This window comes from Carcharhinus amblyrhynchos, chromosome 25 (genome assembly GCF_965287045.1).
Source record: "Carcharhinus amblyrhynchos chromosome 25, sCarAmb.v2.hapA, whole genome shotgun sequence".
Taxonomy (NCBI): domain Eukaryota; kingdom Metazoa; phylum Chordata; class Chondrichthyes; order Carcharhiniformes; family Carcharhinidae; genus Carcharhinus; species Carcharhinus amblyrhynchos.
Genome location: NC_137348.1, coordinates 6,597,881 through 6,615,524, shown reverse-complemented (window position 1 = coordinate 6,615,524; position 17,644 = coordinate 6,597,881). Strand labels below are relative to the sequence as shown.

Here is a 17,644-nt window from a genome sequence, read left to right as displayed (position 1 = left end):
GGCAGGCTCGAAGGGCTAGATGGCCTACTCCTGTTCCTATTTCTTATGTTCTTATTCGCAGTAATTTGCTTTTATCAAGAACAGCTTCTTCATTGCTGCCATCAGACTTTTGAATGGACCTAACTTATATTAAGCAGATCTTTCGCTACACCCTAGCTTTGATTTGATTTATTATTGTCACATGTATCAGTTCACAGTGAAAAGTATTGTTTTTTGCGTGCTATACATAGACAAAACATAGCTATCATTACTATGACTGTAACACTACGTTCTGCGCCTTCTCCTTTCCTTCTCCCCATGTACGCTATGAACAGCATGCTTTGTCTGTATAGCTCACAAGAAACGATACTTTTCACTATATCCCAATATGTGACAATAATAAATCAAATCATAAAAACAGATTGTCTGCTTACCATCATTTTGCTGGGAAACTTGCTGTGCGCACATTGGCTGTTATATTTCCGACAACAGTGATGAAGTATTTCATCGGTTACAAAGCATTTTGAGCCTTCTAGAGGTTGTGAAAGAAGTTACATAAATGCATTTTTTTTGTCCTTTTGCAAGATTGCAGAAATGTACATAAACAGGAAAAAAGAGACCCAAGTTCAATTAAGGGTAGTGAATTGCAGGGGAGACTGTTGTGATGGTGAGCAAAGACTGGGCAAGAAACTTCATTTTTCCATACTTAACCTCAGAAACTGTTAAAAAAAAAGTCAACCCTATAAAGAAGCCACAGGCACCTCATGGGAATGTCCCCACCCCTCCTTCCTTAGACAAAGAAGCGTATTTTGTGCGCAAATACTTGCGGTGAAGAACAGGGTGGAAGATTCCTTCCAGATGCCAACGCCTCGAGCCACAGGACAATCCACAACAGCTCAGCAAACACACAATTTAAAACAAAATAAAAAAGCTGTCGCCTTGGTCTAGGGCCATGTTTTGTTGCCCTATTTCAGCTTCCTGGAACAGCTGGGTGGTCTTTGGCTCTTGGGCTGAAGCTTCAGAAGATGTACAGGGACATTGTATGGCTGGGAGAGGGGAAGTACGCATGATGCTAAGAGGTTATCCAAGGACATGAGTTCAATAGGCTGGGCAACAAACCTAGCCATCACCACAAGGGATAATAGCGCTGTGAAATTTTCCAACTTACTTTTGTTAAAAAAAAGACACACAACTCCAGATTTTAGACTCATACACACTATTTCGGTAGGATTGGTGCTTTGCGCCCACATTTTGGAAAATGCATTAACCCACTGCACAGTCACACTGTTTTACAAATTCTACTTTCCCTTATTCTTTATTCACCCATGGAATGTGGATGTGAATGGCAAAGCTGGCAATTGACCCCTGTCCTTGACTTCCCTCACTGCAACCTTCTTCACAAGTCAGTGCCTCGCTAGGCCATTTCAGAAGATAGTTGTCAACCGCTTTGCAGTTGGTGTGAAATTACAGACAAGCCTGACTAGGTTAGAATGGCAAATTCATTTATTTGTTTGAAGTTTTTTTTAAAGTTTTATTTATTTATTAGTCACAAGTAGGCTTACATTAGCGCTGCAACTGAAGTTACTTTGAAAATCCCCTAGACACCACAGCAGCCTGTTCGGGTACACTAAGGGACAGTTTAGCGTAACCAATGCACCTAACCCACACATCTTTGGATTGTGGGAGGAAACCAAAGCACCTGGAGGAAACCCACACAGACATGGGAAGAACATGCAGATTCCACATAGACAGTGACCCAAGCTGGGAATCAAACCAGGGTCCTGGCACTGTGAGGCAGCAGTGCTAAACACTGCTACTACGCTGCTGTTTATTATTGTCACAAAAAGGCTCACATGAACATTGCGATGAAGTTACTGTGAAAATCCCCTAGTCACCACACTCCAGCACCTGTGGAAGAGTGTATTTTGATTTGTAGTGCTCTAGCTGAAGGTACCACCCAAAATGGCAGAGGTTCACTTAGGGGCTATAGGAACACTGACTGAATGGAAGCAGGGAGATCTGACAAGAGGATGGAAGCTACTGTACTTACTCACAACGTGCTCCCCACTGCAATTAAATTTCCTCTCCTTAGTGGGTGGTTAAAACACGTAGGTTTACTCTTTAATTAACAGCATAAATATTTTAGCTGTTTTTTTCTTTGCCAGATTTCCAGTTGCAACGAAAGCTTCAAACTCTCCATTGCTATACTATACTCTCTACATCTTACGTTCATTACAATATGTAGTTTCTTGCATATTCACACCATCAGATTTTAAGTTTGATTTCCACAATCCAGTGCCATTCTTAATCTCAAACTGCAATTGTTCAATTTAACTTCTATACAAAATAATATTGATAAAAGAAATTGTGATAAGATTAACGGCCCAACTTTAAATCCCTTCTTTTTGGAGGGGCTGCTGAGCCCTCGACTTTGACTCAGATGGGGATGAGTGCCAACTGAGCCAATCTTTGAATGGACTTTACCAACCCATGTTTGGTTTACCTTTGGGCTGAAATGGCAGCCTGTAGTTTGCAAGATTGTATTTTAGCTTTAACACTTACCACTTCCTAAGGGGCGGCACAGTGGTTAGCACTTTTGCCTCACAGCGGGAAGCACCCGGGTTCAAATCCAGCCTTGGGTCACTGTCTGTGAGGAGTTTGCACATTTTCCCCATGTCCCTGTGGGTTTCCTCCCGTTGTCCAAAGATGTGCGGGTTAGGTGGATTGGCTATGCTAAATAGCCCCTTAGTGTTGGGAGGATTAGCAGGGTAAACATGTGGGGGTTACAGGAATAAGGCAGTACAGACTCAATGGGCTGAACGGCCTCCTTCTGTACTGCAGGGATTCTATGAAATACAGATGCAATTCGCAAAAAAATTCCAGAATTAAAATGAATCAGGAAAGATAACCCTTTTTTTTTACAAGTTAGAATTTAATTTTTTTTAAATCCTGTTAACAGCTATTTAATTTTTTAAAAATGTCACAAGTATAAAAAGTTTTAACACACATTTTGTATTTCAATTTCTATTGGGTTATTTAGATAACTGGACACTACAACATAACAGAAAATTCTAGAAATTCTCAGCAGGTCTGACCACGGAGAGAGAGAAAAGAGCCAATGTTTCGAGTCGGAGTCTGATGAAGGATTATCCAGACTCGAAGGGTGGGATCTTCCAGTTTTGAGGCAGGTGTGGCCAGGGAAACAGGGCAGCGGAATATTCCCATCTCCCCCTCCACAGGAATCGTGGTGGGCAAGACTCGGACCATGCAAAGGTTTGTTGACCCTGGGCGGGACTTTCAGGCTGTGTGTGTGTGTGTGTTGGTGGGGGGAAGCGGTGGGGCGGCGAGTGTGGCTGGAAAATCCTGCCTGAAGCCAACTGCCCTTTGCCATGTATTGTGTCCCGTCCACTATGATTCCCATGGCAGGTAGGCAGGGGAAAATTCCGCTGAAACGTTGGCTCGATTCTCTCTCCACGGATGCTGTCAGACCTGCTGGGATTTAGCAGCATTTTCTCTTTTGTTTCAGATTTCCAGCATCCGTAGTAATTTGTTTTTTACAACAATCTAGCACACCAAGGCTACCCACGTTATCTACCCCCGAGACATTTTGTATATTGTTGAAAATAGACGCAAGATTCACCCTTGAGAGAGGAGGACCGCTGTTTAAATTCAACTTGACCGAAACATAAAAATGGATCACAATTCTACCTCTATGTTCCAATCCTGTAAAAACGTTCAGACAAAAGCTCCCTCGGAATGTTTTGAAGGCAAATGGAAAAACGTCACCCAGGAACAGAAGGGTTAGCTCTGAACAAGCTTTTCCCTGGATCCGCATTGCAAGGAACAAGGTACTGAACGTCCAAGGCACGGCTCATTATAAATTTTCAACCAATTACTTCGCCACTGTGTAAAGAGTGTGGCATTCCCGATTCCTAAAAAGCAGCTTGATCGCCTCTTGAAAGAACAGCCTGTGGCACACCCAGATTGGGTGGAGATGGCAGCAGGTAACTGCACTCCCTGTCCACTCCCCCTCCAAGCCAAGCTGATGGTAAATTTCATCAACCGCAACAAAGAATCAATGGCCTCCTTCAATTTTAATTATTTCTATGTCAATATTAAAAACAAGTGTCCAGTGTAGAAAAGTATTTTCCAATTTAAAAAAAAACACACAGGCCCAAATTACAAGTAAAAGTCCAATTTGGTGGCCACAGTTTTGCAGCCTTTGTCTGAATAGATCTTTTCCCTCTCCGGAAAGTATGTCATTTCGTCGGCAATTTCGGTCATGATTTGATCGTCCTCCTCATAACCGCGCGCTTTCAGTTCTTCCCGCACGCACAGCTTCACGTGTTTGTACTCGAGGGGAAGGAAAGGCACAAAGTAGTCGATCAGGTTTTTGTCAATGAGGCTGGTGTGCCAGAATCCACCTATCCAAAAATACAACAACAGAAGAATCGGTTACCAGAATTGAAGATTCACCGATCGTCAGCAGGCAAAACTTCTCAATCTTATTGAGTTTCATCCAAGGGCCTATGGCCATCCATCCACAACCCCTGCTCTCAATTCTATTTTTTTTTAAATCTCTACAGTGGAGAAGGAGACCATTCAGCCCACTGAGCCTGCACTGACAACAATCTCAACCCAGGCCCTATCCCCATAACCCCATGTATTTACCCTGCTGATCCCCCCTGGCTATAAGGGGTGATTTAGCCTGGCCAATCAACCTAACACACACATCTTCAAACTGTGGGAGGAAACCGGAGCACTCGGAGGAAACCCACGCAGACACGGGGAGAATGTGTAAATTCCACACAGACAGTGACCCAAGCCAGGAATCGAACCTGGGTCCCTGGTGCTGAGAGGCAGCAGTGCTAACCACTGTGCCACCCCCAAATGGTTTGATTGGAACGTTGTAAATATCTTTAAGATTTATATGTTATCTGGATTGTTTGTTTCTTGTTTGAAATTGATGGAAGTTCTTGTTAATTTTCTTACCATACCATGTTAAATTACATTCTTAAATAAACTTTGTTTGACAAAAGCTCCCTAGTGCTTCACTTGTATCATACCTGAAGTGAAACATTCATGCTGATCTGAGCCAATTTCAAGATGCAAAACTTATGATTCTGGCAGGCTTCATAAAACACTTTGGGGTTTCTAACCTGAACCATAACATACGTCAGAGCTGGCTCAAGGGGCCGAGTGGCCTACTCCTGCTCTTACTCCTTATAAAAATCGACCTTTACTTGGCTCAATGTCAAATTTTATTTAATGATATTCCAGGGAAGCACCTCAGGACATGTTGTTATATGAAAGATGCTATATAAATGCAAGTTACTGTTGATGCAGAACACTCCCAGACTCAACTATTAGGACAGGTGGCAAAGGGAGAGAGGAGAAAGTAACCATCGCCCCATCCCACTGATACAGCTCAGGGGGACATAATCTCGACAGTGAGAACCTGTCTCTACTCAGAAAAGGAGGTAGGAGAGAGGCCCATTGACCAAGATGGATTTAAATTCTAATCAGGCACCATCTGAAAGGAGGAATGGCGACAATCTGTCTTTTAAACAGCCCTTCCCCATTAAGCTCAGTGGATAAATAATAATGGGGTTATGTACCAGAATCCACCTATCCATAAAGAAACGCATCAGTTACCTAGAATCACAGCATCCCTACAATGCAGAAGGAGGTCATTCAGCCCATCAAGCCTGCGCCAATGACAATCCCACCCAGACCCTATCCCCTTAGCCCCACATATTTCCCCTGTTTGTCCCCCTGACACTAAGGGCAATTTAGCACAGTCAACCAGCCTAACCTGCACATCTTTGGACTGGGAAGAAACCAGAGGAAACACGCAGATCTGAATGAACCCGATAGGTCCCACTGTCAGAAAAAACCACCTCATTCATTAATGTCCTTCAGGGAAGGAAACTGATGTCCTTACCTGGTCTGGTCTATGCTGGGGCTCTGGAGTCGCATAATGTCATTGACTCAACTGCCCTCGGGCAACAAGGGATGGGCAATAAATGCTGGCCAGCCAGCTTTGCCAATGTCTCATAAATTAATTAAAAAAGTATGTGGCATGGTGGCTAGCACTGCTGCCTCACAGCGCTAGGGACCCGGGTTCAATTCCCAACTTGGGTCACTGTGCGGAGTCTGCACATTCTTCCCGTGTTGGCGTGATTAGGTGGACTGGCTATGGTAAATTGCCCCTTAGTGTCAGGGGGATGAGCTAGGGTAAACGCATGGGGTTACAGGGAGAGAGTCTGGATGGCACAAACATGTTGGGCCGAATGGCCTCCTTCTGCACTGTAGGATTCTATGATTCTAAAAAATCTCCAAATTCCATTTGTGGTCAGCATTGAATTAGCCTTCAGCCAAACAACATCGCAAACTCAACGAATAGTCTCAGTGAGTCCAGGCTCGTTCAAGAGTAAGGGGCTTGGCCATTTTCCCAATTTCCGATTGCCCTCAATGGTCAAATATGCACAGGTGCAGGGGCAGTGCTGGGGGAAACCCCCTTATTATCATCATCTAAACCCCCAGGTGAGGAAATGCCATGTGAACAAGATGCCGGAAGTCTACTGGATCCACTGGAACAGCACCAACATATTCAGGAGAGAGTGGCAAAAAGTTCTGTTAACTGATGAGAATTGGCAAAGTTTACACTCTGAAAATCTTTATAATACCAGGATTCCCAACAATGTGAATTTTCTCGTTTCTCTGCTCCCACAGCACATTCGCCACTCGTAAGCAAACAGTACCTGGCGCTCAGATTGCATGGAGGTGATATTATGAACCAGTTCAGCCCATCCCAAACCCAACTAAAACATGGCAAACACACTCACTCTTCTTGTTGTTGAAGACTCCAATGGATACTTTGCTCTCGAGATCTTTTAGTTGAATATTTTCCCTTTGATTTCCTTTCTGCCAAAAGTCCAGTGTAATCTCAGTTATTCTCTCTCCTCCTGCATTGCTGTTTACAATGGGGGAAAAAAGTTAGAACTAACAGTGGCAAAAGGTGGATTAGAATGGAAACAAAGTCATAAATGTTTGTGTGGTTTGAACGTAAGAACTAGGAACAGGAGTAGGCCATTCAGCCCCTTGAGCCTGCTCCGTCATTCAGTAAGATCATGGCTGATCATTTTGTGGACTCAGCTCCACTTATCCGCGCGCTCACCATAGCCCTCAATTCCTTTACTGTTCAAAAATCTATGGTTTGCATCCATGGTGCTTTGTCCTTTCTCATCCCCAACACATCCCCACAATAACTAGTATCTCTTCTTCATTAGTGGCTGCAGTAACCAAGCACAGCATCAAGGCCAACACTTCATTACAGTACAGGGGGAGTGCTGCACTGTCGAATATGCCATCTTTCAGATGAGGTGTTAAATCCAAGCTCTTTCAGCCAGACTTGGGAGGCATGGTGACACAGTGGTTAGCACTGCACCAGGGACGTGGTTCGATTCCCGACTTGGGTCACTGTCTGTGCAGAGTGTGTACATTCTCCCTGTCTGCGTGGGTTTTCTCCGGGTGCTCCAGTTTCCTCCCACAGTCCGAAAGACATGCTGATTAAGTACATTAGCCACGCTAAATTCTCCCTCAGTGTACCCGAACAGGTGTCAGAGTGTGGCAACCAGGGGATTTTCATAGTAACTTCATTGCAGTGTTAATGTAAGCCTTCTTGTGATACTAATAAATAAACTTTCAATGTATTTCATGGCACTAGCAGAGCAGGGAAGTTATCCAGCGTTCTGGGCAATATTTATCCCCCAAACAACATCAATAAAACAGATTATTGAGTCATTATTACAGTGCTGTTTGTGGGAAAGAGCTGTGCACAAACTTGCGTGTTGCTTACATTAAAACAGTGACCGGACTTAAAAAATATACCATTGGCTAAACAGCACTCTGGGATAGCGACCTAATAACAGCACAACGTAAACGCTCCTTCTTTTATGGTTGCCAGAATATATTATCAAGGTGTTATCTGAACAATTGTAATTCAATTTATGTTTAGTTTTCTGACAGAAGTCTCAACACCAGGTTAAAGTCCAACAGGTTTATTTGGATTCACGAGCTTTTGGAGCACTGCTCCTTCATCAGATGAGTGGAGAGGTAGGTTTCATAAACCTGGCATATATAGGCAAGATAATGGTTGGAAAATGGGTTTTCACAGGTAATCAAGTCTTTACAGGTACGAACGGTGCAAGCGGAGAGAGGGATAATCACAGATTAAAGAGGCATGAATTGTCTCAAGCCAGGATTCCTCAGATTGACTCACCCGATGAAGGAGCAGCACTCTGAAAGCTCATGATATCAAATAAACCTGTTGGACTTTAACCTGGTGTTGTGAGACTTCTTACTGTGCCTACCCCAGTTCAATGCCGGCATCGCCACAGAAATTTTCTGACGTTTTATTTGCTTTGTTGGCTGCTACGCCACAATGACTTGCGCGTGAAAACTTATTTTTCCCAGATTTCCTTCAATTTTATCTGCAGCAATTTCTGCATTATAAATTGAGTAAATGCACCAACAGGTCTTTCCTTACACATGCAATACTGTTAATATACTGTACCCAGAAAAAATGCAAATCAAGTGGATACATGAACAGCAAAAAAATATTGATTAAAGTAGCAGGGTTATACACAGAGCATTTGGACAGATAGCTCTGCTTTGAGCCTGACAACTTCTTGTACATCTTCCTTGGAAATGGAGTGATTACTACTCATGTGGAAGAGCTGGATGAGTTAAGGTAAGTAGATGATTAAAAACAAAACTGCAAAATGTAGGTGATTATGAATGCTGTGTCAAAATACTTGCGATGAATGTGTTTTGCAGCACTGTGGCACAGTGGTTAGCACTGCTGCCTCACAGCGCCAGGGACCCAAGTTCGATTCCAGTCTGTGTGGAGTCTGTACGTTCGCCCTGTTTCTGCGTGGGTTTCCTCCGGGTGCTTCAGTTTCCTCCCACAGTCCCAAGATGTGCGGGTTAGGTGGATCGGCCATGCTAAATTGTCCCTTAGTATCCCAAGATATGTAGAGTTACAGGAATGGGGTGGGCCTGGGTGAGTTGCTCTATCGGAGAGTCGGTGCAGATTCAATGGGCTGAAAGGTACTTTCTGCACTGTAGGGATTCTATGATTCTATCCTTGTCTGCATTAAAGTGAGCAGACCTAGCCACTTACATTTTCTTTGTAAAGCAATGGATTAAGTCAATGACTGACCACATCCACACGGCAAACAATAGATAACAAATAAATACCATGAGTCTAGAGTTACCTCAGGAAGATGAAGATGGCGTTCCGGTACACCACCCCATCAATGTTATCATAGTAGTCCAAGTAAGGCTTGATGGCGTCAATGAGGCCTGCTTGCATTTTGTCCATCTCATCGAAAATGAACATGGACCTGCCGCACAGGGTAACGTTACCACGAATCCATTTCTGGAGCTGCTCCTGTGGGGAAGTATTTACTTCTGAATAAAGATGCATTTTCACAGAAGTGATATTTATTTTCCTGACACTCCATCCCAATCCCCACTCCCCCAACACAGCGTGACTGACGTGACAACGTATTGACTTCAGTCAGAATCTATTGCTATTACGGCACTGATGCCCCGGGTGTGGAGATGCTGGCGTTAGACTTGGGTGGGCACAGTAAGAAGTCTCACAACACCAGGTAAAAGTCCAACCAGTTTATTTGGTAGCACAAGCTTTCGGAGCACTGTTCCTTCATCAGGTGAGTGGGAGTGGTAGCCCCAGGATGGTACAACTAGAATGCCACTGTTTCAGTGGCAGCTGCAGTGAATGTGGCGTGCCACCTAGTTCCTAACATACACAGGGTATAATGTACTAAAGCAAAAGAGAAAATGCTGGAAATTCTCAGCAGGCCTGGCAGCATCTGTAAGGAGAGAAAAGAGCTGACGTTTCGAGTCCAGCTTTGACAAAAGGGTCATCTGGACTCAAAACATCAGCTCTTTTCTCCCCTTACGGATGGTGAGATTTTCCAGCATTTTCTCCACAGGGTATACTGCAAGTTTCGTGGCGGAACTCCAACCCTGAAATGTGAGCTTAGGAGGTGGTCAATTTGGTCCATTTAGTTCCACAACACAATCATCTAAACTTAGTTCCCTATTCTTTCCTTGTATGTTTTGCTACTTCGGGTGTTCAATTTTGTTTGTGTCTTCGGGGGATCTGGGTACCACTGTCCTTGAGAAGGTGGCGTGGAACATTCTTGAATTGCTACACTCGATCTGGTGTAAGTACAGCCACAATGCAGGATTCTAACCTACACTGAAGGAACAGTGAAGTAATGATGATATAGTTCCAAGTTAGGATGTTGGGGATGCCACACTTTAATTGTACAGGGCACTGGTGAGACCATATCTAAAACGGTGGGTGCAGTTTTGAAGGAGCTAAATGTGTTGGAGGTAGTCCAGAGGTTTAATAAGTTGATACCTGGAACGAGTGGGTTGTCTTTTGAGCAACGGTTGGACAAAGCGCGCTTGTTTCCACCAGAGTTTAGAAGAGTGAGGAGGGTGATTTGACTCAAATACACAAGATGTGCAGGTTAGGTGGATTGGCCGTGCTCAATTGCCCCTTAGTGTCAGGGGCATTGAATAGGTGGGGTTATAGGGATGGGACTGTTGGTACAGGCTCAATGGGCCAAATGGCGTCCTTCTGCCCTGTGGGGGTTCTACGATTCTAAGATCCTGAATGATCTCAACAAGATGGATTTGGAAAGGATGTTTCCTGGTGAGTGAGTCCAGAGCTGGGGGCACTGTTTAAAATTACGCTTTTGAGACAGAAATAAGGAGAATTTTTTTCTCTGAGGGACCCTCCCACAGGCCAATCAACCTAACCTGCACATTTTTGGCCTGTGGGAGGAAACCAGAGCACCCAGAGGAAACCCACCCATTCACAGGGAGAACGTGTAAATTCCACACAGACAGTGATCTAAGGCTGAAATTGAACCCAGGTCCCTGGTGCTGTGAGGCACCAGGGCTAATCACTGTGCCACCGTTCCACCACTGAGCATCTGGAGGAAACCCATACAGACACAGGCAGAGATGGGGGTGGGGGGGAAATGTACCGACTCCACACAGACAGTGACCCAAGCCAGGAAACAAACCTGGGTCCCTGGCACAGTGATGCAGCTGTGCTAACTACTGCACCACCATGCCACCCACCCTTAGGTCACCCCTTAGCCTTCCGTTGTCAGTTGAGAAGAAGCTCAGCCCGTGTATCCTTTTCTGATATGTAAATTCTAGACATTTCTGACATCATCCTTGTAAATATTCTCTGCATCCTCTCCAATGCTTCCATACCCTTTTTATAATGTGCCAACCAGAACTGCAGGCAGAAGTTTAAGTGTGGTCTAATCAAAGTATGGTACTGGTCCAGCATATTGTTTTGTAGGTGGTACATACTGCTTCCACAGCTTGCTGGTGGCAGAGGGAGTGAATGCTTGAAATGGTGGGAGGGCTGTTACTCAAGTGGGTTGTTTTGTCCTGAATGTCTATTAAATGTAATTCAATCTGCTTCAGAAGTCAACTGCGGTGAATTCTAACACTTTACATGAAAGTATACGTTAGCAGCACGTGAACTTTTCACTCCCCCACAAGGAATATGATCTTGTGCACATTGCTAATGTTTTGGGCACTGTTATTTCTCGTCCGAGTGCCCAGTACTATTGCTGCCATTCCTATGAAGACAAATTAAACTGAGTGACTCACTCTACTTAATCACGTATTTATCAAGGAAGCAATTCTAAGGATCTACAAACAGTACCAAAGGGCATCCGGTAAGTTAATATGGAGCAAAGCCAGGATAATTCCACACGTCGCTGGATATAAAAATGTCATGCTGTAACTTGTAAAAATCGGTAAAGGTTTATTCACTCCAGCAGTATTGTGTCTGAGGGACTGGGAAAACTGGGTAACTTGCTCAGCAAGTTGAGAGCGCCATAAAGAGTCACCTTGCTGGTTTAGGACTGGAAGAACAGGTGGTTTCCTCCCCTAAAAGAGGGTGAACCTGCCGTGTTTTGACATCAGTCCGATAGTTTCATGGCCACTTGGCGTGGGTTTTCTCCGGGTGTTCCGGTTTCCTCCCACACCCCAAAGATGTGCTCTTAGGCTGACTGGTGTAACAAATTGTCCCTAAATTAGTCTCCCTTCAATCTGGTTTCCAATGTGGAGTGCCATAAGTGCAGACAAGGGTCACAGGTGGAAGAGGGGACTCACAACGTTGAAATGGCGGCGCGGGCTCGTTGGGCCCAAGGGCCTGTTTCCTGTGCTGTGTTGTTCTTTGTTCTTTTACTGATCACGATTACTTACTTCCATATTTTTAAATTAAGTAAAATTCTCAAGGTTGCCACGGTGGGGCACTAACTTGCATTCCCAAGATTGGATTTATATTAGGACAGGAGAAAATTGCAGGGCTGTGGGGGAAACAGCAGGTAAACTGGACTGACTGGAGAGTGAAGCTGGCACAGACAATTCAGATAGAATGACGACATTTTGTGTTTTAAGATTTTATGGCTCTATGACCGTAAACGTCATTCATTTCAGCAAAGGTCTGACTCACTTTACACCACTTAATTAATTCCTCGTGATCAGATTACCCCTAAACAGATAGTAACGCTGTAGAGTTTGGTGTCTTGTAGGCACCAAAGTTTTAAAGTTTATTTATTAACATAAGAACATAAGAAATAGGAGCAGGAGTAGGCCATCTAGCCCTTCGAGCCTGCCCCGCCATTCAATAAGATCATGGCTGATCTGTCGTGGCTCAGTTCCACTTTCCCGCCTTCTCCCATAACCCTTAATCCCCTTGCCTATCAAAAACCTATCTACCCACGTCTTAAATATATTTAGCGAGGCAGCCTCCACCACTTCAACGGGCAGAGAATTCCAGAGATTCACCACCCTTTGAGTGAAGAAGTTCCTCCTCAACTCCATTCTAAACTGCACCCCCCCCTTATCTTGAGGCTGTGCCCTCTAGTCCTACTGTCCTTTCTGAGCGGGAAGAGCCTCTCCACCTCTATCCTATCCATCCCATTCATCATCTTATACGTCTCAATGAGATCTCCCCTCATTCTTCTAAACTCTAACGAGTACAAGCTAGTTTATTCAGCCTCTCCTCATAGTTCAACCCCCTCAACTCCGGTATCAGCCTAGTAAACCTCCTCTGCACTCCCTCCAAGGCCAAAGTATCCTTGCGTAAGTGTGGCGACCAAAACTGCACACAGTACTCCAGCTGCGACCTCACCAGTGCCCTGTACAGTTGCAGCAACACCTCCCTACTTTTATATTCAATCCCCCTCGCTATGAAGGCCAGCATCCCATTCGCCTTCCTGACCACCTGCTGCACCTGCAGGCTGGGTTTTTGCGACTCATGCACAAGGACCCCGAGGTCCCTCTGCACCGTAGCATGCTGCAGTTTTTATCAGTGTCACAAATAGGCTTACACGAACACAGCAATGAAGTTACTGTGAAAATCCACTATTTGCCACACTCTTGCGCCTGTTCGGGTACACTGACAGAATTTAGTATGGCCAAAGCATGTCATTCAGGCTGTGGGAGGAAACTGGAGCACCTGAAGGAAATCCACACAGACACGGGGAGAGCATGAGGATTCCACACAGACAGTAAGCCAAGCCAGGAATCGAACCCAAGCCCCTGGTGCTGTGAGGCAGCAGTGCTAACCACTGTACCATCTATGTTGGCACTTCATGATGTTTTTAACTAATTCTCATCATGTGACATATAATATTTACATCAGGCTTATTGATTCTGCAATGAGAATGTTGGTAACTTTACCTTGTACATTGTAAAATAAATAAATACATAGAAATGATTTTCTGGGACCAACTTGATCTCAGGGTTCGAATGGTGTTTAGTCAGCAGTTCATTTCGCTTTTTCCAGAATATGGCATCATCTAAAGTCCCACCGTTAGATTATAACTATAACTCACCCCGGGTGTTTATACAGAATTTACTCAAATCCTTCAATTAAAATACAGCTTGTAACTCATTCCTCTTAACCCTAACACACTCGCGATGTTTTGAAAAGAACCACAGAACATCCATGTTTTTGTTTAAACAGGATACCCAGTGACCCATTTTCAACATTGCCATGACCCACACGTGGATCACAAAACCCATTTTGAAGAATCCCGCCCTCTGTGTTCCCCCACTTCCCCTACCTGCTCACTTGAGACCCAGTAGCAAATCTTTCCTTAAACCTTGCACTACTTGACGGGGGATAAGTTCAGTTATGAGCTGCTCACAGCTAAAGCATCGACACAAAGTGAGTTGTGTTAGGGTTAAGAGGAATGAGTTACAAGCTGTATTTTAATTGAGGGATTTGAGTTCTGTGATCCTGTTTAAAAGCAGGACATTCTGGTTATAGTGAGCATTTTGTAAAAGATGGGATGACAATGAGGATCTCTCAACTCAGATGAAGACACAGCCAACATGAAAAATGCTTAGCATTGCTGGATACAATTCAAATTCTGCGCATTTTATAAAACAATATAGAACAACAAAGGGAAACATTTAAAAGAATGCTCAACTAGAGTACAAGGAAAAAAATACCCTGCTAAAAGAAAAGAAAAAACCAATCAAACTGTAACATTACCTTATATTGACTGAGATATTCAGGATGAGGGAAGTGCAAAGTGGAGACAAACTGATGAACATAGTCACTCTCCAACCCTTTTTTATAAATGTTCTCTGCGATTATTTTACTAATGAGGTTTTTGCCTGTCCCAGTCCAACCGTGTAGTGACAACGTTAAGGGCTTTTTAGGGTTTGGATTCATCAAGAAACCTCGGACAGCCTTTAAAACAACTTGCGTGGCAATATGTTGTCCGAACAGTTTGTTTTCCAAGTCCGCTTGCAACCCTGGTTATATAACAAAAAAAAAATTTGGATTATCACGCAAACTAAAGCATTCTTTCAAAAACAGAGTTTCACCATCATTATTTGTATTTATAGAAGTACTTTACCTCTAAGAATAGGATCATTCTGCCCGTCATCCCTATGCCAAATCTTCAAAAGAGCAATCCAATTAGTCTTACACTCTTGGCTTTTCCCCCACAGCCATGCAATGTTTCCCCCAACTCAAATATTAATCCAAATCCCTTTTGAAAGTCACTATCGAATCTGCTTCTACCACTCTTTTTGGCAATGGATTCCAGGTCATAAATCACTGGGTTTAAAACAAAATTCTTATCTCCCTTACTTCTTTTCCCCATTGCTTTAAATTGGTTTCCCTGCCAACCAGTGCCTCCCACCCCGTTACCTTCCATCCTGTTAGTGGAAGCAGTTTCTTGAATATAACAAAATTCGTTATAGTTCTGAATACCTCCATAAGTATTCCTATTAGGTTCTCTGCTCCCGACACATAGGGGAGCGGAAAGAAGGTAGGCTATGACCGTAACTTAACAATGTATTAAAGCTAACATGGAATAAATTTTGCACATATATTAAAAAAGTGACTACACTTCAAAAATACTTCATGAGTTGTCAGGCGCTTTCAACATCTGGATGTCATTCAAGTTGATATATAAATGACACTGACGCCACCCACCCAATCTGGACAGTGATCCCCGCCTGCATTTGGACTGTTATATTGGCACAGTGGTCAGCACTGCTGCCTGACAGTGCCAGGGACCTGAGTTTCATTCCCGGCTTGGGTCATTGTCCGCGCAGACTTTGCACGTTCTCCCCACGTCTGTATGGCTTTCCTCCGGGTGCTTCAGTTTCCTCCCACAGTCTGAAAGGTGTGCTGGTTTGGGCGCATCGACCCGAACAGGCACCAGACTGTGGCGACGACAGGAATTTCACAGTAATTTCATTGCAGTGTGAATGTAAACGTTACTTGTGACTAATAAATAAACTTTAACTTTATTGACCCCAACCCCACCCCCAGCCTGGACAGTGACCCTGACCCCAACCCCACCCTCAGCCTGGTCAGTTCCCCCACCCTCAGCCGGGGCCGGCCGCTGTGCGATGGGGTTTACCTGTGAAGTTGAGTTCCACCCAGCGGGGCTGGCAGCACTCCTGCAGCCGGCAGTAGAGGGTGGGGAAGGTGCTGAGGAGGCCGGTCAGGGCGGTGGCCACCCCCACCGCGATGCCCATGCTGATGGGCTCCATAGCAGCGGCGGGGAGCGGGGCGGACAGCAGCAGCAACAGGAGGGGCAGCGCAGCCCCGGACACCGGCTTCATCCCGCCGCCAGGCCCGGCCATAGCCGCCAGACTGCTTCCGGGGAGCCGCCAGACCACTTCCGGGGGAGCCGTGGTCATCACTTCCGCCCCGCGGCCCAATCGCCCTCTGCCCCGCAGCGGCCGCCATCTTTGTCCGGGGCAATTGGTTGAAGTCAACAGTGGAGAACGTCCAAAGCCCATCCACACTGGGGCTCAATGATCAACATCTGGAAACAGAACACTGGGGCTCAATGATCAACATCTGGAAACAGAACACTGGGGCTCAATGATGAACATCTGGAAACAGAACACTGGGGCTCAATGATGAACATCTGGAAACAGAACACTGGGGGCTCAATGATCAACATCTGGAAACAGAACACTGGGGCTCAATGATCAACATCTGGAAACAGAACACTGGGGCTCAATGATCAACATCTGGAAACAGAACACTGGGGCTCAATGATAAGCATCTGGAAACAACACTGGGGCTCAATGATCAACATCTGGAAACAGAACACTGGGGCTCAATGATCAACATCTGGGAACAGAATACTGGGGCTCAATGATAAGCATCTGGAAACAACACTGGGGCTCTATAATAACATCTGGAAGCAGAACACTAGGGCTTAATGTTAAACATCTGGAAACAGAACACTGGGGCTCAATGATCAACATCTGGAAACAGAACACTGGGGCTCAATGATAAGCATCTGGAAACAACACTGGGGCTCAATGATCAACATCTGGAAACAGAACACTGGGGCTCAATGATCAACATCTGGGAACAGAATACTGGGGCTCAATGATGAACATCTGGAAACAGAACACTGGGGCTCAATGATCAACATCTGGAAACAGAACACTGGGGCTCAATGATAAGCATCTGGAAACAAAACACTGGGGTTCAATGATCAACATCTGGAAACAGAACAGTGGGGCTCAATGATAAACATCTGGAAACAGAATATTTCTGTTCTATCCAGGATGGCACAGTAGCACAGTGGTTAGCACTGCTTCACAGCTCCAGGGATCTGGGTTCAATTCCCAGCTTGGGGCCACTGTCTGTGTGGAGTTAGCACATTCTCCGTGTCTGTGTGGGTTCCCTCTGGGTGCTCTGGTTTCCTCCCACAGTCCAAAGACTTTGAAATATATTGCCATTCCTTTGCTATCATGGCGTCAAAATCCTGGAACTCCTTCCCTAATAGCACTGTGGGTGTACTATGTATGCTTACTTCAGTTTGCTTCATTAATGCAAAGACTTCATTTTAAGATATTTCCACCTGTGCAAGTACGTTTAAATGCTCAACTTAAAAAGTCAACTAACTTGATCACGATTTAAGGCTCGGCAGGCATGCTGGGTTAGCTAGAGCATTTGACTGCATTTTTTGAAAGCACAATGCAAGCAAAACCAGCTTTCTCATAAACCAAAAAGTTTTTCATAAACCCCACAACT

The 17,644-nt window shown here is 44.7% G+C and overlaps 1 protein-coding gene across 1 annotated transcript; it reads right to left on the bottom strand.

Moving 5' to 3' along the window:
• Positions 1 to 2,890: 2,890 nt before the first annotated feature.
• On the bottom strand, positions 2,891 to 16,241 carry LOC145358252 (torsin-1A-like). The gene is made up of 5 exons (XM_080212113.1): positions 16,005 to 16,241; positions 14,618 to 14,883; positions 9,261 to 9,436; positions 6,828 to 6,955; positions 2,891 to 4,403 (listed from the first exon to the last, which is right to left on the bottom strand). Exons 1-5 carry the CDS (start codon positions 16,228 to 16,230, stop codon positions 4,159 to 4,161), a joined length of 1,041 nt encoding a protein of 346 aa, XP_080068239.1. The 5' UTR covers positions 16,231 to 16,241; the 3' UTR covers positions 2,891 to 4,158.
• Positions 16,242 to 17,644: the final 1,403 nt, after the last annotated feature.

Bases quoted from the DNA above. Each gene is read 5' to 3' on its own strand.
- LOC145358252 (XM_080212113.1), bottom strand. From the start codon at position 16,230: ATGGCCGGGCCTGGCGGCGGGATGAAGCCGGTGTCCGGGGCTGCGCTG. The intron at 6,956-9,260 runs GTAACTCTAGAC...CATTGTAAACAG, and splicing joins GCCATCTTCATCTTCCTGAG to CAATGCAGGAGGAGAGAGAA. The intron at 4,404-6,827 runs GTGAGTGTGTTT...ATTTTTGGATAG, and splicing joins AGTCTTCAACAACAAGAAGA to GTGGATTCTGGCACACCAGC.